A 21,792-nucleotide genomic window follows, 5' to 3' on the forward strand; every position below is an offset into this window, starting at 1 on the left:
AACATTGAAGTAGCAGTGTCCCTGTAGCATGCTCTTTTTAGGTCTTTAGGGAATAGACCAAGAAGGGGAATAGCTGGGTCAAATGGTGGCTCCATTCCCAGCTTTCCAAGAAATCTCCATACTGCTTTCCAAATTGGCTGCACCAATTTGCAGTCCCACCAGCAATGTACAAGTGTACCCTTTTCCCCACATCCTCGCCAGCACTTGTTGTTGTTTGACTTCCTAATGGCTGCCAATCTTACTGGAGTGAGATGGTATCTTAGGGTGGTTTTGATTTGCATTTCTCTGACAGCTAGAGATGGTGAGCATTTTTTCATGTACTTGTTGATTGACTGTATGTCCTCCTCTGAGAAGTGTCTGTTCAGGTCCTTGGCCCATTTGTTGATTGGGTTGTTTGTTCTCTTATTGTCTAATTTTTGGAGTTCTTTGTATACTCTGGATATTAGGGCTCTATCTGAAGTGTGAGGAGTAAAGATTTGTTCCCAGGATGTAGGCTCCCTATTTACCTCTCTTATTATTTCTTTAGCTGAGAAAAAACTTTTTAGTTTGAGTAAGTCCCATTTGTTGATTCTAGTTATTAACTTTTGTGCTATGGGTGTCCTATTGAGGAATTTGGAGCCCAACCCCACAGTATGTAGACCGTAGCCAACTTTTTCTTCTATCAGACGGCGTGTCTCTGATTTGATATCAAGCTCCTTGATCCATTTTGAATTAACTTTTGTGCATGGCGAGAGAAAGGGATTCAGTTTCATTTTGTTGCATATGGATTTCCAGTTTTCCCAGCACCATTTGTTGAAGATGCTATCCTTCCTCCATTGCATGCTTTTAGCCCCTTTATCAAATATAAGATAGTTGTAGTCTTGTGGATTGGTTTCTGTGTCCTCTATTCTATACCATTGGTCCACCTGCCTGTTTTGGTACCAGTACCATGCTGTTTTTGTTACTATTGCTCTGTAGTATAAAGTCTGGTATCGCTATACCGCCTGATTCACACTTCCTGCTTAGCATTGTTTTTGCTATTCTAGGACTTTTATTTTTCCATATGAATTTCATGATTGCTTTCTCTATTTCTACAAGAAATGCCGTTGGGATTTTGATTGGCATTGCATTAAACCTATAGAGAACTTTTGGTAATATCGCCATTTTGATGATGTTAGTTCTGCCTATCCATGAACAGGGTATATTTTTCCATCTTCTAAGATCTTCTTCTATTTCTCTCTTTAGGGTTCTGTAGTTTTCATTGTATAAGTCTTTCACCTCTTTTGTTAGGTTGATTCCCAAGTATTTTATTTTTTTTGAAGATATTGTGAATGGAGTGGTTGTCCTCATTTCCATTTCAGAGGATTTGTCGCTGATATACAGGAATGCCTTTGATTTATGCGTGTTGATTTTATAGCCTGCCACTTTGCTGAATTCATTTATTAGCTCTAATAGTTTCTTTGTAGAGCCTTTTGGGTCTGCTAGGTATAGAATCATATCATCTGCAGATAGTGATAATTTAAGTTCTTCTTTTCCTATTTTGATGCCTTTAATTTCTTTCGTCTGTCTAATTGCTCTGGCCAGTGTTTCGAGAACTATGTTGAACAGAAGTGGAGAGAGAGGGCATCCCTGTCTTGTTCCAGATTTTAGAGGGAATGTCTTCAGTTTTTCTCCATTCAGAATGATGCTAGCCTGAGGCTTAGCATAGATTGCTTTTACAATATTGAGGTATGTTCCTGTTATCCCTAGTTTTTCTAGAGTTTTGAACATAAAGGGATGCTGTACTTTGTCGAATGCTTTTTCCGCATCTATCGAGATGATCATATGGTTCTTATTTTTAAGTCTATTGATGTGGTGAATAACATTTATTGATTTCCGTATATTGAACCAGCCTTGCATCCCAGGGATGAATCCTACTTGATCATGGTGCACAATTTTTTTGATATGTTTTTGTATCCGAGTCGGCAGAATTTTATTGAGGATTTTTGCATCTAGGTTCATTAGAGATATTGGTCTGAAGTTTTCTTTCTTTGAAGTGTCTTTGTCTGGTTTAGGTATCAGGGTGATGTTGGCCTCGTAGAATGAATTTGGAAGTTCTCCCTCTTTTTCTATTTCCTGAAGTAGCTTGAAAAGTATTGGTATTAGTTCCTCTTTAAAGGTTTTGTAAAATTCTGCTGTATACCCATCCGGTCCTGGGCTTTTCTTCGTTGGTAGTCTTTTGATGGTTTCTTCTATTTCCTCGATTGATATTGGTCTGTTTAGGTTGTCTATATCCTCCTGACTCAATCTGGGCAGATCATATGACTTCAGAAATTTATCTATGCCTTCACTATCTTCTAATTTATTGGAGTATAAGGATTCAAAATAATTTTTGATTATCTTCTGTATTTCTGAAGTGTCTGTTGTGATATTGCCTTTTTCATCCCGTATGCTAGTAATTTGAGTTCTCTCTCTTCTTCTCTTCGCTAGCATGGCGAAGGGTCTGTCGATTTTGTTTATTTTTTCAAAGAACCAACTTTTAGTTTTGTCAATTTTTTCAATTGTTTCTTTCGTTTCGATTTCATTAATTTCAGCTCTGATTTTAATTATTTCTTGCCTTCTACTTCTTTTGCAGTTGTTTTGCTCTTCTTTTTCTAGGATTTTGAGATGAAGCATGAGATCATTTATTTGTTGGTTTTTTTCTTTTTTTAAGGAATGAACTCCAAGCAATGAATTTTCCTCTTAGAACTGCTTTCAATGTGTCCCACAGATTCCGATATGTTGTGTCTGTGTTTTCATTAGTCTCTAAGAATTTTTTAATTTCCTCCTTGATGTCTTCTATAACCCATTGATCATTCAGTAACTTATTGTTCATTCTCCAAGTGATGTATGCTTTTTCCTTCCTTCTTTTATCGTTGATTTTCAGTTTCATTCCATTATGATCAGATAGGATGCATGGTATTATCTCTACTCCTTTACATTGTCTAAGAGTTGCCCTGTGACATAATATATGATCTATTTTTGAGAAGGATCCATGTGCTGCTGAGAAAAAAGTGTGACTGCTTGATGTTGGGTGGTATATTCTATATATGTCAATTAAGTCTTGGTTATTAATTGTGTTATTGAGTTCTATAGTTTCCTTATTCAACTTTTGTTTTGAAGATCTATCCAGTGGCGAGAGAGGTGTGTTGAAGTCTCCAATGATTATTGTATGGTGGTCTATTAGACTCTTGAACTTAAGAAGAGTTTGTTTGATGAGCATAGCTGCACCATTGTTTGGGGCATATATATTTATGATTGTTATGTCTTGTTGGTGTATGGTTCCCTTAAGCAGTATGTAGTGTCCCTCTTTATCCCTTTTGATTAACTTTGGCTTGAAATCTATTTTATTTGATATGAGTATGGACACTCCTGCTTGTTTCCGAAGTCCATATGAGGGATATGATTTTTCCCAACCTTTCACCTTCAGCCTATGTATGTCTTTTCCCATCAAATGTGTCTCCTGTAGGCAGCATATTGTTGGGTCTTGTTTTGAGATCCATTCTACTAGCCTGTGTCTCTTAATTGGTGAGTTTAAGCCATTAACATTTAGGGTTATTATTGAGATATGGGTTGTTGTTCCAGCCATATTTGTTTATTTATGTTACTAAACATGGTTTGTTTTCCTCTTTGATTATCCCCCCCCCTTTACTGTCCTACCTCCCACTGTTGGTTTTCATTGTTATTTTCCATTTCCTCTTCCTGTAATGTTTTGCCGAGGATGTTTTGAAGAGATGGTTTTCTAGCTGCATATTCTTTTAACTTTTGTTTGTCATGGAAGGTTTTAATTTCATCTTCCATCCTGAAGCTTAATTTCGCTGGATACACAATTCTTGGTTGGAACCCATTTTCTTTCAGTGTTTGAAATATGTTATTCCAGGATCTTCTAGCTTTCAGAGTCTGTGTTGAAAGATCAGCTGTTATCCTGATTGGCTTGCCCCTAAATGTAATCTGCTTCCTTTCTCTTGTAGCTTTTAAAATTCTCTCCTTATTCTGTATGTTGGGCATCTTCATTATAATGTGTCTAGGTGTGGATCTCTTATAATTTTGCACATTCGGCGTCCTGTAGGCTTCTAGAATTTGGGATTCTGTCTCATTCTTCAAGTCTGGGAAGTTTTCTCGTATTATTTCATTGAATAAATTGCTCATTCCTTTGGTATGGAGTTCTATACCTTCCTGTATCCCAATGACTCTTAAGTTTGGTCTCTTAATGTTATCCCATATTTCTTGGATGTTCTGCTCATGGTTTCTTAACAGTCTTGCTGAGCTGTCTATGTTCTTTTCAAGTTGAAATACTTTGTCTTCATTGTCTGATGTTCTATCTTCTAAGTGTTCTACTCTGCTGGTAGTACTCTCAATTGAGTTTTTAAGTTGGTTTATTGCTTCCTGCATTTCTAGGATTTCTGTTTGTTTGTTTTTTATAACCTCTATCTCCCTGTATAGTTGATCCTTTGCTTCCTGGATTTGTTTGTGTAATACCTTGTCAAAGTGATCTTTCATTGTCTGATTTTGCTGTCTAATTTCTTCCTTGATACTCCAGATCATCTGAAGCATATATATCCTGAATTCTTTATCTGACATTCCATCTGCTGCAGCTGTTACCTTTTCTAAAGTTGAGCTGACCTGCATTGCTTGTAGTCCTTTCTTTCCTTGTCTTTTCATACTGCTTGCGTTTCTTTCTTCTTGGTGAAACTGTTGTGTTTTTGCAATTTTCCCCCCCTACATATTTATATTGCTCTTGTATAGTTGAAAAGTCTCCCTTGCAGGTGCGGGCGGGGGCTCTGCTCTGCCCCTCCTCCAATTGGTGTGAGGTGTCTACCACGCCCACGGACCCCTGGGCCTGATCCGCCGTTCTGTCACAGGTCTGCCTACCTTGCAGGTGGGGGCGAAGGCTCTGCCCTGTCCCTCCTACCACGCCCGGGGACCGCTAGGCCTGATCTGCAGGTTGGTCGCAGGTCTGCCCACCTTGGGGGCACGGGTGTCAGTTCCGCTCCCCCCCCACTCCAATTGGGGTCACTTGACCACCACACAGGCGGGCCGCTGGGCCTGATCTGGGCGCGGGCGAAGGCTCTGCTCTGCCCCTACTCCAGTTGGGGTGAAGTGTGTACCACGCTGGCAGGCCGCTGGGCCTGATCCACCGGTCTGTCGCAGGTCTGCTTACCTTGCCGGCGCGGGCGGTGGCTCTGCCCTGCCCCTCCTACCACGCCTGCAGACCGCTGGGTCTGATCTGCAGGTTGGTCGCAGGTCTGCCTACCTTGCGGGCGCGGGCTGCGGCCCCGCTCCTCCCCTCTGGCTCGATGACAAAGCGAGAGAGACTCGGGTATCTGTGACTCACCCTCCCTACCAGGGGACCAACTGTTTCCGTTGCCGCTGGCACCGATGAAGTTTTCTCCTCGGCTGCTCTCCGATGACATCAGATCTCTGCCATGCTGGCATCCCCTGTTCTATGGCTGAATCCCATTTTCTTCTCTTCCAATAGGCGGAGCTGTGCCCTCTGAGCCGAGCTTCTGCCCTCTATGTGCTGACAGAAATCCCTGTACGGTGGCTCCTGGGAGTCTCTCAATCCTGTTAGTCCAGAGCCCTTTCACTTATCCGGCCCCTCCCCCTGTTCCTCCTCCCAGCCAGCCAGCCAGGTCCTGTTCACCAGAGGCGGTTCCCCAAGGATCTGATTACACTTGCAGCCCCACCGCGTGTCCTATATCCCGAACGATGAACACCCTCTCTGTCATTCAATTAAGCCCCAGTGCTGTGGTGGGGTGATCTGGGAACCAACAGTTTAATTTTTCCGGACCCCTTTGGTGGGCACGCCCCCAGAAACTGGTGGCTAAGATCTTGGGTGTCGCTGCTGGTGTTAAGGGGAGGTGGGGATCTGGAATCCCCTCTGCTTCCCTACAGACACGCCCCCGGTGGTTTCCTGGCTGCTTGTATCTGGAGGGGGTGGGAGTCACACACCTGCTAATGTGGATTCCCCTGGGAAGGAATTCTGTCGGCGGAACTCTGGTGATGTCACCACTCTGCTATGGCGGGCCCCAGGCTCCTTGCCGGAGTGTCCGAAGGGAGGGGTGGGACTGGTCTGTCTCTGGTTGGTTTCAGCTCCCGATTTGCTATTTCATGAAGGCTTGGCCAGAGACCTCTTCCTAGAGTCCCTGCACCGCTCCTGCTGCGCTGCGCCTCGGAGGCTATCCGCCCTGACGCGGGGGCCGGTGCAGGCAGCCGACAGTTGCCGAGTCGCGCGGGCAGCGGCTGGCGGGTCTGGATCTCTGCGCTGCGTGGCGGAGATTCACTCGTCTAGCGCAGACTGTCACCTCCAAAAATCCTTCCAATTCCCGGCCGGTCTCTCTTTAGTGGAATTTTGCTAGGAGTTTCTCAGCAGGTCGAATCTAAGCGTATCCATGCGTCTCTCTGATCCCGTTGTTGAGGAGGTACTGAAAGCGCTGCCTCCCCTCTCGCCGCCATGTTGGATCCCCAAAAGTACTTTCAATAATAAATAACTATCTACAATTTAAATGTATAAAAATGTGACTGACTAAAAATAAACATAATTCAAACATTTTAGAATATGTTGATAAAAGAATTATCTCAACAATGAGTTATAATTATTTCATAATATTAATTCAAACTAAGCAAATTAGTAGGGCTAGAGATAAGTAAAAGTAATTTAAGATATTATCTCATCTTCTTCTTCTTTTTGTTTTTGGTACTTGGGGTTGAACCCAGGGGGTGCTCTACTACTATATCCCCACTGCTTTTGAATTTTTTTTTAATCTTGCTAAAAGTTGCAATCCTCCTGGCCCAGCTTCCTGAGTAGCTGGGATTACAGGTATCCACCATCATACCCAACATCATTAACCATTCTTTAAGGAGTGTACAGTCCAGATGTAGAATCCAAGAAATAGAATTAGAAATAAAATAATTTGTTAATTATGGAAATATTATTATTAAGTAATATTTTGAGTATTGCTTTCAATTCATTCCACTTTATTTCAAAAAACACTATAATTATTTAATATAAAGAATGTATTACAGTATTCACTATGAAAGCCAGGCTCTATCTACTAGAAAACAATATTAGTGTCCTCATTTTATAAATACAACCACTGAACTGAGATTTAAAAAAAATAAAAGAACATTACTTACCCACAGACAAATAGTTAGTGATAAAGTTGAGATAGGAATACAGGCCTATATGCCTTAAAATTACTGCTGTAAAAATAATGATATGATGCATATAAATTAGTAAATATTAAAATATGTTCTGCTTAGCCAGTGTTCCACAGGATATTAATAAGTACTATACACCAGTCAGGTGGGTGGCACATGCCTGTATTCCTAATGACTCAGGAGGCTATGTCAGGAGGATGGCAATTTTGAGGCCAGTCTTGGCAACACAGCAAGACCCTGTCTCAAAATGAAAAATGAAAAGGGCTGGGGATGTGTCTCAGTGGTAGAGTGCCCCGGGGTTCAATACCCAGCACCACACACCAGGAGTACACTACATGCCAAAGTCTGCAGTCAAATAAAATGAATAGGTATTTATCATTACCACAAAGCCTTTTTAAGACCTTAATGTTCTGATTTGCATTATGAGTCTTCTAAAAAAAATGGTTTACAGGTAGGCTTTTCAAATGTATTGTGACCTTAGAAGCTTTTTATCTTCTTTGAATATTATGGGGAACTAGTATTCCAATGGAAGACTTGCTGGGAAACTGGTACACTGGAAGATCAAGAAAAAAAATCTAAACATCAGGAATTAGAAATAGTCAGAAAGGACAGAAGTGTGCTTTAGAGGGGACAGGAAAACTATTTGAACATATTTGTCTCATCAAAGAAAGACACAATATTTCACTGAAAGAAAGATCTATTTCTGATGCATAGACACTACTAGAAGACAGATATAGGATTTCAATTGGAGTTTCAGTTGGTGTGTATGCAACACACACATTTGTATAGGTAACATACATATACAACAAAAATAACATTATTTGTAAAAGGTGCTATTCAAATGATTTCTATATCAGGTTAAAGGTCAGAGAACAACTCTAACATCCCTTTTCAGCTCTTATATTTGAGGGTTCATTTGTAGTAATTGTCAGTGAAGTTTTCATATACTTCGTTTAGTACAGTTCTTAATTAAGCATCTTTAGACAGAATATATAAAGGTTAACTGTTAGGACCTGTTGCTAAAGAACCATTTTACCTCAAAATACACATGAGAAGGCACATACAATTTACACTTGTATCGGACAAAAGTAAAGCAGCTCTCCCCTGACTTACAGAACAGCAAATGATTTAAATCATCCTATTTAAACATTTCGTATGTGCAGAATAAAATGGCAGTTTCCTAGGTGAAGGACAAATTTACAGCATGAAAAGATCTGGAAAGCCCAGGGGGAATCCATTTAGTACATGGATTGGTGTCAAGAGTAGAAAGGAAAGTTTTAGATCAATTACTCTTACTTTTCAATATTTCTATACCTAGTTCTAAGTGTCATTACCCCCAAAGAAAACAAGGTTTGACAGATCACATAGCTTATCAACAACTTTTAACAAGGATTTAACATTTGTTTGCAGAAAAATCATTTTAGATATAAAGTTATTACCTATTTGTGTATTCCTTGATGATCTGATATATACTGATCTTAATTGTTTCATTTTCAAATCGAATGTTGCTCTTATCCTTGTATATTCTGAATTCAGCTGCTGTCACTGCTTCTCCATGAGGAATTTGAGTAAGATCGAACCGAAATTCTTTGTAATGCCTTCGTTGGTGAGAAAAATCCTTGTCTCTTTCAACTGAACCAAAAAAAAAGAAAGAAAGAAAGAAAAAAGAGAAAAAAGTTAGCTTTTTATAAAATATGGAAATTATCTACCTTTGAAAATGAAAACAAACAAGCAGGATAGTATAAAACTGAGAAAACACTAAAACCACAGACTCGTATGTGTTTCCAGTTAAAGGAAATTCCACAAACCAACAGCCTTTAGTTCAAAAGCAGTGTAACCTCTGTGGTTTTATACAAATTCCAGATCCTAAAGGAAAGGCTATCCGAAACGTTTTTGAAAACGAAGGTGGTAAAGTGATTACCAGTATGTTTCAAGTACCAGAACACAGAAGGTTTCATTCAGGAATTAGGAGGATGTCATAGAAACCTCCAGAATTCCAGGTAAGTCAGTGTTGAATTTAGCACAGTGGGGAAAATGGGAAGGAGAGCTAAGGAACTGGAGGCACAAAGAACTGTATTAGTGGCATTTTAAAGATCAAGTAAATACAACAAATTATTCTTTACAGAAATACTATATTTTCATTTAAATTTATTTTCAACTGATACAAAAAAAACTATAGATATTAATGAGGTACCATGGGATGTTTTATACATGCATACATTGTATAATTGGTTTATACCAAGTTAAACATATTTCCTCAGATATTTATCATTTCTTATGGTGAAAACATTGAAAGTTCTTTCTTGCAGGACATCTTTGTTATCTAGAGCCATCCTCTGTGCACAAGCCCAGCTGTTTATTCCTGTCCAGCTATAACTTCATAGCCAAGAGAAAGATTATTTCTAGAATGTTTCCCCCAGAAGTTTCTCTCCTTCAGCAAATGGAATCTTCTTCTTCTTTCTCCTTCCTCCCTTCTCCTTCTTTCCTCCTCCCTCTCCTACCTCCTCCCCATACCCCTTCCTCCTCCTCCTCCTCCTTCTTCTGACAAATTTTATAAATTCTTTATGTGTGTGTATGCAACACACACATTTGTATAGGTAACATACATATACAGCATAAAGTCTTCCAAAGACTTCTGTCTTCTTCCTCAGAATTGAGAGGGGAAACTAGAATTTAGCAACCTTCCTACCAAATAATGTCAAATAAATATTTTTCTTGAGAATTTAAAGAAATAATAAAGGATTTAGGACAAGAAGTCTTAGGTTTATTGAGTCATTTTTGTTAGAGAGTGTATTGCCTGATATAGTATACATTTAGTGCACACTAGAAACTTTCTTAATGAGCTACCCATACAAAGGATTCATTCATGAAATAGACTACCATTTGATGGAGCTAAGCTTCACAGTATTGGTAGATTTCTAAAAATCTCAGGTATCTCAGATACTATAGGGCAGTGTTACAAAAAGTCCATTCAAGGTATTGTATAATTATAGCCTATAGCAATTAAAATTTTTTTCCGAAGATGTATTTTATAGCTCAAATTGTGTTACAAGTGGTACTAATGGATTCAAAGCTTCAAAAATTTGATTAAGATAAAGATACCTTTAGAAATTCAACTGAAATTATATCAACATGGTCATAAATACATGAGACTTGGGAGTTTAAGAGGAAGAATTAGCTAAAGGATAGAGAAGATCGTGACAATCTGGGAACACCCAGGAAACTGTGTTCCAGGGATTGCTCAGTGACTGAAGGAAGCTCACAAAGTCCTTGCCTTTGTTCTCCACAAAGCCTCTGGTTTATTTTCTTCAGAAAAGTAGGACGTGGTCAGGACAACAGAAGCTCATCTCCACCTGCACCTCAGATACCTAAGCTACACACAGAAGTCAGTCACATCTGGAGGCATGTCTGTCCTACGATGCTCAGCAGGGGTGCTGAAAATAATATCATTATCTTATTCCTAGAGAGGTCCATTTCCAGAGGGATCATTAATCAATTTTTCCCTAAATAAGGATGAAAATTCCATTTTAAAAATTTATTCATTTTAGTTACATACAGCACCAGGAAATACTCTGACATTGTCACAAAAGTATTAAACACAACCTGCTCTGTCTGATTCAGTTCCCAGCACTCCCTCCAACCTGCTTTCCTCCCTTGGCTCCACAGAGCCCTCTTCAATACATTTATGGTTTACTTCCTTCCTTTCTTTTTTTAATTAGTGTCCTGTGTATATACATGATCCTGGGACCCACCTTGCCACATTCTTGCATGCATATCTGGAAGTTCTGTCAGATTCATTCCCCTGTTTTTCCCTTTTCCTATTGTCCATTTTTTCCTTCCTCTTCAATCCCCTTCATCTACTCTACTGATCTCTCCTCTGTTTTGATGAAATCCCCTCTCCCTTTCTTTCTCTCTTTAATTTTTTTTGTTTGTTTTAGGTTATTTTAATTTTTTTTTTGTTTCCATAATTTACATTTTTTTTTCTTTCTAAATTTCTGCTAGCAATAGTGCAGACTTCTATGAGCACTTCATCTTCCTTTTCTCCATTTTCCTGCCTAAGACACAGGAAAGGGAAATTTTAAGTGTAAAAAATACCTACTAATTGGATATCTAATACCTCAATGTGCATGTATGAATATTAAAACTAGCCACAAATTTTGTCTTCAGAGAACTAAATTTAACTCACTCCCTTCTTATTTTGGAATCCTAAAGTTAAGCAGATGATATCATGTCACAGTAGTTAAGTAGCAGTTACATTCCAGATATTATTCAAAGCATTTTATCATTTTATTACTATTAATATTGTACTGCATAACAGCCTTCAAGATAGGTCCAATTATTATGCTCATTTTGAAAATAAAACAAAAACTAAGGAATATTAGGGAATAAATGCCTCAAAGACAGATTTGAACCTGAGAATTTGGCCTATGACTCTTAAATGCCAGGATGTGCTGTTTCTATTTGTATGTTCTTTGTCCCATTTTTTTTAAAATGCAGATTTAAAGCCATGACTTTCCAAGTCTAATATTCAAAAAAATTCTAAAAAATCAAATTTGGCTCTAATCTCATTTGAAATATGAACTGAAAGTTAAGATATACAAAGTGATTTACAGTTTCTGTCTATCCTAGTTTATTTAAATCTTTATCACTTTCTTGTAGAAATGTTCATGTGTTTGCCTAGTTGCTCTGTCCCTGAGCCCACTTACGGAGTTTCATATACCATGATATATGCACCAACCAAGCATTATTGTATTTTCTGCATTGAGAAAGACAGTATTCAAAATTCTAAGTGATAATAACAATTATTCAATTTTCTCATTAATGATAAATTCTATATTTGAAATTTAAACCAAAAAACTAACAGTCCTAGAAATAAGAGCTGGGACATTAATTTCTTAGGATCCCATCTAAAGTGTGCACCTGCATAATGCAGATGAGTATTGAATTCATGTTATGTAAAGTCATCTACTGTTCTGGATCCCATGTGAGATGTGAGTGTAATAAAGTGGAAAGCTAGAATTTCAGCTGTTATTATAAAATTTCAGTTTTCTAATCCAGGCTATTTAACCTAAACCCTTAAGGGGACAAATTTTCAAAGAGTTTAATAAAATGTTGTATTAAATATACCACACAGAATAAAGTGGCATTGCAGATTTGTCTAGTGATTCAGATTCCTAGATCCTATTGCTTTAAATCATAATTGCAACAATAAATTCCATGGGACATGTTGGAGTGAGTAATGGAATAAGACTTGTATTTATATAGCCTTGCACTCCTAATGATGCCCACAAATATTCAACAGGGTAATCTCAGTTACCTCAAATAGTAATGCTAGGGAGGTGGCAAATATTAATATCCTTGACTTAAAAATAAGAAATTGGGTGATGACAGCTAGGCAATAATAGATGTCTGTCTCCTAAAGCTCATTATAAATCCTTGTTAATGCCCATACCACCTAAGTAGTGACAGCCTCCTCTTCTGCACTTAAAGACAAGTTCACTGTTAGTATATTTAAACAATGTCATTCAGAAGTACACAAGGAAGTAAAAAGGAGGCTAGAGAACAAGGGGTTCACCACTGTGTAATTAGCATCTAACAAATACAATACCTGATCCAGAAAAGGAGGTGGACACTTGTGAGTTAAATGAATGAATAAATGGTCCAAACACCAGTCCTCTGTTTCCAGTGTGATCTTGATGAATCCCCCCACCAACTGGAGGCATAGTAACTTCTCTAAGTATTGTTTGTATGACACATGTCTCATTTAACTCTCACAGCCCTACTTATGTTCATCAGATTTATGACTTGCCTAAGAGCCCAAAATTTATAATTGGAAGGCTAAAGATTTCATCCCAGAATCAAGATTTTCAATTCCCCTCATCAATATAATTCTAAGTGTTTTTCTGGCTATAGTTTTGTTGATTGTTTTATTAATCTGACTGTTTTGGGGGGAAAGTAGATATTTTTTAAGTGCTTTTGTTCTCCTCTCTCCAAGAATGCTGGCCCCTAAGATATTTCTACAGTAGGGAATATCACTCTTTATGGACTCTGTTCATTCTTCTTCAACACACTGCCTTCCAACTTTATCTTAACAAGTAAATGTTATCTATTCTGAGGCTCCATAAAAGCCTGAGTCCTGCTTAGTGCTAAAAAAGTCTTTTACTAACTGATCAAAAACAAATAAAACAAAAACAACCAACCAACAAAAGCAGGAGGGCTAACTCATTCAGATCCAGACTTACCTAAGGGGATGGACATAGTGTGGAGACTTACTGAGATCTACTACTTCTTTAGTAGAAATTATTCCTTTATCCAGACCATTGATATTATTTCTCTCATGTGAACAAGAAATATATTTTAGGAACAAGTATAGCTAGATTTAAAACACACACTGTATCAATCAATTCACCCATCATCCCTGTATCTAAAAAGAATGTGTACCTCTCTAAATTTTCATATCATATATATATATAGCTTAAAATGGTACAGTTTATTTTCTTATATGAGGTCATCTAGATAATCCCACATTTCAGCAACTGATGGTTGCAAACACTACTCTCTTATATATTTGTATATACATGTGTATATATGTAAATATGTATGTATATACATATATATTAAGCTGTGTTATTACACACAAACTCACAGAAAACAATCCATCAAAAGATCAGCAAAATTTAAACATTTTACCACCCAAATTATCATCATCATCATCGTCATCATCATCATCATCATGGTGGTAAATACACTTTCTTTTGCTTCTAAGATTTTATGCACACCCCAAACTTCTATCTCTGTGAAACCACAGGTATCTAGAGCAACCGAAAACTGAATTACTATGGCAGAAAAGGAGAAATAACTTATTTCTATGCTTTGATGTTAAAAAGGCAGAATATTAAAGAAAGCAAGGAGTAAAATTTTGAATCAAAAGATTCCAATTCAGCCAGGCATGGTGCCTTATGTCTGTATTCCCAGCTACTCAGTAGGCTGAGATAGGAGGATGGCAAGTTCAAAGCCAGCCCAGGCAACTTAAAAAGAATCTGTATCGAAATAAATTTTTTTTAAAAAAGTCTGGTTTGATGGTAGAGCATTTGTATAGCATGCAAAAGTTCCTTGGTTCAATCCCCAGTAGTACCAGAAAAAAAAAAATTCACATTCCATGATTAATGGGCTGATAGTAAAAGGAAACAGGATTGCCTTTCTGTAAGCACCAAACTACATCATAAATTGCCAAAGTCCTACAAAGATTAAACTTCTAAGACACACACTGAAACCTTTTATTATTGAGATATAACAGAATTTAATGACTGTTTTTCTCCAAACAGATACCTCTCTGAATGACTTTGTAACTAATAGAAATTGAATAGAAATGTCCCATGCTAAATAGTTTCCTGTCTACAGTATCTGAAGACTAGAATTAATTAAAAGAAGATTACAATTTTATCTACTTAGTGATTTATGTGCAGCTTTAAGAAGATGCATTCATGGGCAATCAGTCTTAATCTCCCACACAAGAGCTGTAACTTAGGATCAGTAGCTGCAGGCAAAGATAGCATTCTCCCAGGAGCCTAGCCAGCTGTTGAAAGAATACAGATTGTTGGTTGCTGCTGAGTGCAAAAAATCATTAAGAGATTACTCATAGAATTATTACTTATCTGTGTCTCATTTTAAAATAAAAGGGAAAAACAAAACAAAACAAAACAAAAAGAGTAAAGCTATCATGTGACTACCAAAATGTATCATTTTGCAAGACATCTTTCACTGACTAGTCCACCGAGAAACATAAACTTGGCCCTATAAAGACCTATTTATTGGTCAGTGAATGCATATGTACATGTTTTGTACGAATGGATAACCATTCCAGAGAGTGTGGTAAACTGCAGATTCCAGAAGTCCTGAGAGCCTTTTAACAACAGTAATGTGTGACCTGAACAAAAGCAAAGTGACCCCTGAAAGTTTGGTTTCAAAGAACAATTTCAATTGGTATTCAAATTTTCAGTAGTTGAAATATTTTTACTCACACATGCTCCATTAATACAATTTTATAAAGAAGGAAAATATCAAAACAAAAGATGACATAGTTAAATAATTTAAATACTCTGATAGCTAATAGTAATAATAATAATAATAATAATAATAATAATAATAATAATAATATCATCCAAAATCAGTTTGCCAATCTCACAAAACCAAAGGCCAAATGTTTTCTCTAATATGTGGATGCTATTTTACAATAAGGCAGGGGGCACTAGGGAAGAATAGTGTTACCTTAGATTAATTAGATAGAGGGAAATGATGGGAGGAAAGGGGATGGGATGTGGGGATAGGAAAGATAGTAGAATGAAACAGACATTATTACTATATGTATATATGTGACTGCATGAACAATATGATTTAACAACATGTACACTCAGAAAAATGAGAAATTATATCCCATCTATATATGATATACCATAGTGCATAAAAGCATTCTACTGTCATATAAAACTAATTAAAACAAATTAAATTTTTTTAAAATAAATAAAATAAAATGCATATATTTTGAAATTTGATGAGACTCTGACCTCATCAATAGATTGATCTACTGAGGAACTCACATCCAAGCGGCATTATAAGGCGATGGTAGAAACTATAGGAGATGGAGCCTAGATGTTTATGTTATTTCGCTTTCAAAAAATATAAACAATTTTGAACAACCAATAAAAAAATAAAATAAAAAATATAAACAAGTTAAGAGCACAAAGAATTAAGTCTTATCTAAGTAAATCTTTGGAATTGGAATGAAAATGGTCCATAATTATTCCTGCCTTCCTGAACCAGCACTGAGCCCTCCTTGGTGATTATTTAGGATACTATAATCATAATAGCTAAACATATCAAGAACTGGCTTAAAAATTAATACATTCAACATTTAAATTGATCATAAAAAAACAATTAATCTATGATTGATATAATAAAATTAATATATTCCAAATGTTCTTTTCTTCTCCTTCATTTGGTCTAACAAGATACAATCCCCATTATTTCTCCCAAAATGCAAAGGAAAAAAAAAAAACAATAATTTCTACAAAGCTATGAATAGCCTGTAGATTTTATTTATACCATAGTTTCAACTAGTAATGTTTGCTGTTTCTGCCTCAAGACAAAAGTTTTTTCTCTCCCATCCCAAGATCAATATTTCTACTTGACCCCAGTCTCCCACGCCCATTTTTCTGCTTTCTCTTCTTTCGTATTTAGCTACTCTCTTCTCCTATGTCAATGCCCTGAAGAAAATAGAGCACTGGGAATATCCCTGAGGTAATAAAGCTGTGTTTCTTTACTTGTTTCAATATATGTTGTTATAGTTTGAATGTAAAGTATCCACCAAAGGCTCATATGTTGGAGACTTTGTTTCCCAATGCATCAACATTCAAGGTAGACATTTGGGGGAGCGATTGGATCATGAAAACTCTGACCTCATCAATAGATGATCCACTGAAGAATTCATATTCAAGTGGCACTATAGGAAGATGGTAGAAACTGTAGGAGATGGAACCAAGATGAAAGGACTAAACTCTTAGGGGTGTGTCTATGGGGACTATATCTTGTCCCTGACCTCCTTCTCTCCTGCTCTCTCTGGTTCCCTGCTGTCATGAGCTGAGGACCTTTTCTCCACCATGCCCTTCCACCATAATTCTACCTCACTTCAGGCCCAAGGCAATGGAGCCAGCTGATAATAGACTGAAACTTCTGAAACCATGAGACAGAATAAATCTTTCCTCCTTCTAAGTTGTTTATATCAGGTACTTTGTCACTGCAATGGAAATTTGACTAACACATGTCATGGGACAGTTACCACAGATGGAATCTCAGTGCAAAGGTGTTAGAAAGGGTTCATTGGGGATTATCTTAAGGGAGTAGTAGAGGGCTATAAGAGGCAGAGTTTTGCTGAGGACTGTATGCTCTGAGGAAGAAGAGGTAATTTTATCATTTGGTATCAAATGTGAGAATAAGGGAGGAAGGATAAAACTTTAATTGGTAAAGAAGCAGCAGTCAGTAATGTTATTCAGGAAGGAGAGGGATCATTATTGAAATTTGAAAAATGTTCTTGTTTTTAAGAACATTGGTCAGATATGATTATGAAGTGATATTTTTGTATTCCTCCCTCATAGTAACAGAATTCTTGTCCAATTAGGTTGTTCTGTGACATTGATCACATTTAATAGGCTAACTGAGGTGCCATCCCCTCTAGTAACTACAAGACACAGGGGATAAGTCCAGGCATTTTGTGGTGTCAGATTCTACCTTCCTTATGCATTTCTTATGCACTCACTTTGATTTTCCTAAAAGCAGTTTTGTTACTACATTTACCCAACCCTGAAATAATTATTAGATGCATGCTCTGAGATGACCTCTAATAGTTAAGAAAATGCAAAAAGAAAAGACTTAAGAGCTCAAGATGGAAATGATGAAAGGGCCTTCTTCACAGTGTTATTGTAAAGAGTAAATGGTATTTCTCATATGAGGTGAGAGGAAAGACAGAAATTGAGGTGAAGGGGGGGGAGGGAGGGAGGGAGGGGGAGAGGGAGAGGGAGAAAGAGAGAGAAAGAGAAAGGGAGGGAGGAAGCAAAGGGGGGGGCAGAGAGAGAATTATACCACAGTACCTAGAAAATAGCAAGTTCTCAAAAAGAAACTGCTGTCATGATAGCTACTTCTGTCACTTTCTATTTGCATTGTAATTATTCAGTCACTTTTTATTTACTATGTGAGTAGTATATTTCCAAGAAGTATCCATATTTTCTGTTTTGCACTTTATCTTTTTGTTTCTCCACCTAGCCAAATAGTAAATGATCAATATAACTTTAATTATGTAGGATTGCTAAGTGACATAAAAACCAAAGAACTTGCTAGGCACAGTAGCACATGCCAATAATCCTAGCTACTCGGGGAGCTGAGGCAGGGAAATTCCAAGTATGAGAGGAGCCTGGGAAACTTGGTGATACTCTGTCTCAAAAATAAAAATTAAAAGGACTGGGCAGTTACCTCAGTGGAAGAACACTTGCCTAGCATGTGTGAGGTACTGGATTCAATTCTCAGCACAAAATAAAAATAAAAACCTATGTTTATCTGTAACATAGGTTAGATTAATGGTAAAGTCGATTTTTTTTTAAAAAATTTGTTATTGTAGAGGTTTTTTTTTAAGTCTATAGGCTAGATATTACAAAACTGGATAGATAGAAAATAATTAAATTTATTTGATATCTTGTTTAGATACTTTCATCTACAAGATATAGACCATATAGTAACACATATTTTTATGTTTGTGTATTTACCAGAAATATCAGAAAAAAAAAAATTTTGCTAGTTCTGACACACTCCTTTCTACAGGAGACTTAAATTCACTAGCTATTTTTAAACACATGCTAATATGTAGAATTATTTTGCTATTGGTTTATTCTGAGCATTTCATAAAGGAAAGTATTATTTGGAAGTAAAAACAAATATTCATCTCTTGCGGGTTAAATATTAGTATTAAATGTCAAAAACTAGTTCAGAATAAATACAGATGATGGTAATTGATTAATTCATGTTGTATAATAAAAAAAATGATCCTTAAAGATTAATGAATACATTTACAATGTAAGTAATGGATTTCAATCACACTGTGGACAAATATTTGAAAAATTTTCACATTTGCCTATAAAGAGTCAACACAAAGGCACGACTCTTCCATAATGACCTTTTGGTAAATATTTAGCTCTCATGTTTTCTTTAGTGGAAAAACCTGTTCCTTTTATAGATTGCCTGGCAGCTAGAGGTCAACCATTCTTATCTATCCAGATTTCACTTAATGACCTTCTGAATTCTTCTGCTCCATCAGTAAAATAAAACAGTCCATTTTTTTAACCACCTCAAGGTGATAGAGGTTACAGTAAGTCCATGCTCAGCGAAGAACTTTCCTTTACATCTGGAAATCAATAAAATGATAGTTTCTCTACAGTGAGTATTTGTGGTTATCTGACAACAAGAGGTCAAAGGTTTTGTGAGTTTTCTTCTGAAATTGCTCAGTGCCTTCTCTAATGACTGATAATTGAAAACAGACTGGGACTATCAAATGTGGTGGGTGACAGATAAGCAGCAGATTAATGCCAATACTTGGTTACAAGACACTAAAAGGTCAGGAGTCACAGGATTAGCTATTGTGCTACTGTGAAAAGACAGACATCAAATGTCTATTACCCTCTAATAGCTCTTTCCCTGCCCTGAAATCCATTTTCACTTCTTTTGGTCACAAGTTAGAGGTAATCTAGATGTCATTTTACATATGCCATCAAAATGAAGCTTCTTACCGTAAGTTTATCAATAGTTAGGGTTTTTATTAACAAAGTTTTTATGGCACAATTTTAATGTATTCAATGTTTATTTTGTAGAACTTTAAGAACATTTTATTCAGAAAAAAAATGATTATGCTCAATGAAAACAATCATTGAAAAATTTTTAAAGTTGACATTAAATTGGTTCAGGACTTCTCTATGGGGGATGAAGGAAGTGGGTTTAAGACAGAGTTTGCATAGTTTAAAGGATCTGAGATATTTTAGCTGAACAAACAAATAAATGTCTTTCTCAAATTAACTGCTTTAAAGTTTAAATTGGTTTGATAACTTTTATAGGGTTCACTCAAGTTCAATTTGTGATTCAATCTGTCATTTTGAAACAAAAACAAATGTAAATTTATTTTTGCCAAATGGGTTATATCTGTGAAGTTTGGAATGTTGAAAGGAACTACAGAGAAATATGATTAGACTTATTGACATATAAAGTTTATATAGAAAGAATCTGACATAACTTTCCTATGTACATACATGACTAGACCACATTGAATCCCACCACCATGTACATCTACAGACTGGGGCCCTGATTAGAATAAGATATAGTCCAATCATGTATAATTTTATCAAAATGGACTCTACTGTCATATATAACTAAAGGGAAACCAAAAGAAAAGAAAGAAATTTTATGAAAAACAACTACTTGGTTTCTAAGATAAATAAAACAATATGAATATATTGCATATACACTCCATATAGTAAGAGCTGATTTGTCCATTCTATTTAAGGGAGCACTGCAAGGGGCCACTGGTGGTCTGTGTTTGTTTCCAAAATGTGATTATTTGTTTTTCTCGCCCACAGTAGATTTTAAGCTTTAAAATATAAGTATTTCTGCTTAGCTCATTGCTGTACTCAGTCTCTACTTCAATCCCTATTACACAGTACCTGTTCAGTATATACATACACATATAATGAATGACTGTAGAAATACATGTCTAGCTTTGGGGGGTGTTTTGTTTGGTTTAGTTGGTTGGTTGTCTCAGGAAGGAGAGTAAATCCAGACCTTGTAATTCCAATTAATTCAAAAGCAGAACCTCTCAAACATCTCTTAAATTTGCCCAGCCCATGTTATAAATCAGTATTAGTCCAAAAATATATTTATATTTTTTCCTTTGCTTGAAAGAAATTCAAATAAATAACAATATTTTAGACAGAATCCTAAGGTCATGTTTTTATTTTCAGTTTTATACTAGGTGTGTTGGTCTTTAAAAATACATGTTAGCTAAGGCTAGTCATGAACTCTATGATTCCCTAGTGAATACATTACACTTGGGGAAGGAGAAAAAATGAAAACAGAAATAATTTTGCTTTTAAGTTATGATAAGTAATAGAGTTCTATTTAAAATAATTTACAGAATGAATGATATGTTGTAGAAGACACTATGTACTCTGTTTTTAAAAATAATCTAATTCCTATATGCTCACTGTTGTTTCTTACAAAACTAATCAAAAGTTTTACATATAAAAAAGTTTTACTTCTCTGTGGGTGTGTGTGCATGCATAATTACTCCAAATATTTGGTAATATATTCATAATTTTTAAACTTCTAAAATGTTGAAAATGTTTGGTTTCCTTAAAAATATGGTTGTTTGTACTATCCCAAATGAGAATCTTGTCCATATAAATCAACCCAGGGATGCAGGACTGGTATAACATTCAAACACCAAAAAATGTAAGCTTCTACACATCCATCATAAGCCCCATACCCACTGCAATTTCCAGAACTTCCAGAGGCAGGAGAGTAGGGTTGGTTGAATGTATCTATTTCTGGGTTTGCATAGTCTTTGTCCTCAGCATCACAGTATGTAGGCTCCTCCTGTCTTTGCCCTGCCTTGTCTTTCATGCTTCCTCTTTCCATCTTCCACCCACCTTCCTTTCCTTGATTTCATTCATCCTGTCTTATTGCCTATCTTTCTCTCATTCCTGGTACAGCAACTAATTAAGTTGAGGTAGAAAGAGTAAGGATAATTTAAACAGCCCATCTGTAATATACTCAAGGTAATCCCAAACTTATGCATATGTGTGCCTAAATGTCTCTGTATACACATGTTAAAAAGTCAGAAGAAATTGTCTTCATGATGAACCATGTATTCATGGTTACCTCTAGGAAACAGATTCTAAGAGCTAGAAATAGGGTCTTCTGTTTTTAACCAGATGCACTCTGATTGTTTGAATTCTTAATATAATTTTATATTAATTATTCTGGTAAAAATTATAAAAATTGGCTTTTAATGGCATCAAAAATATGGTTGTTTTGTGAGGTAGG

General features: G+C 36.5%; 1 protein-coding gene across 2 annotated transcripts in view; it reads right to left on the reverse strand.

The window, feature by feature from the left end:
- The window catches only part of Bmp5 (bone morphogenetic protein 5), a 122,232-nt gene that overhangs the window by 57,251 nt on the left and 43,189 nt on the right, over window positions 1-21,792 (reverse strand). For both annotated transcript variants that reach the window (XR_006847786.2, XM_046426714.2), the window contains exon 2: window positions 8,598-8,790. Coding sequence is in view for 1 of the 2 variants with exons in the window: in XM_046426714.2 (XP_046282670.1) it covers window positions 8,598-8,790 (193 nt within the window). In the remaining variant the exon portion in view is untranslated. The remainder of the gene's footprint in view (window positions 1-8,597; window positions 8,791-21,792) is intronic.

Source organism: Marmota monax, unplaced genomic scaffold (genome assembly GCF_021218885.2).
Source record: "Marmota monax isolate L192 unplaced genomic scaffold, Marmota_monax_Labrador192_F-V1.1 WCK01_AAM20220418_F8-fsc00247, whole genome shotgun sequence".
Classification (NCBI taxonomy): Eukaryota; Metazoa; Chordata; class Mammalia; order Rodentia; family Sciuridae; genus Marmota; species Marmota monax.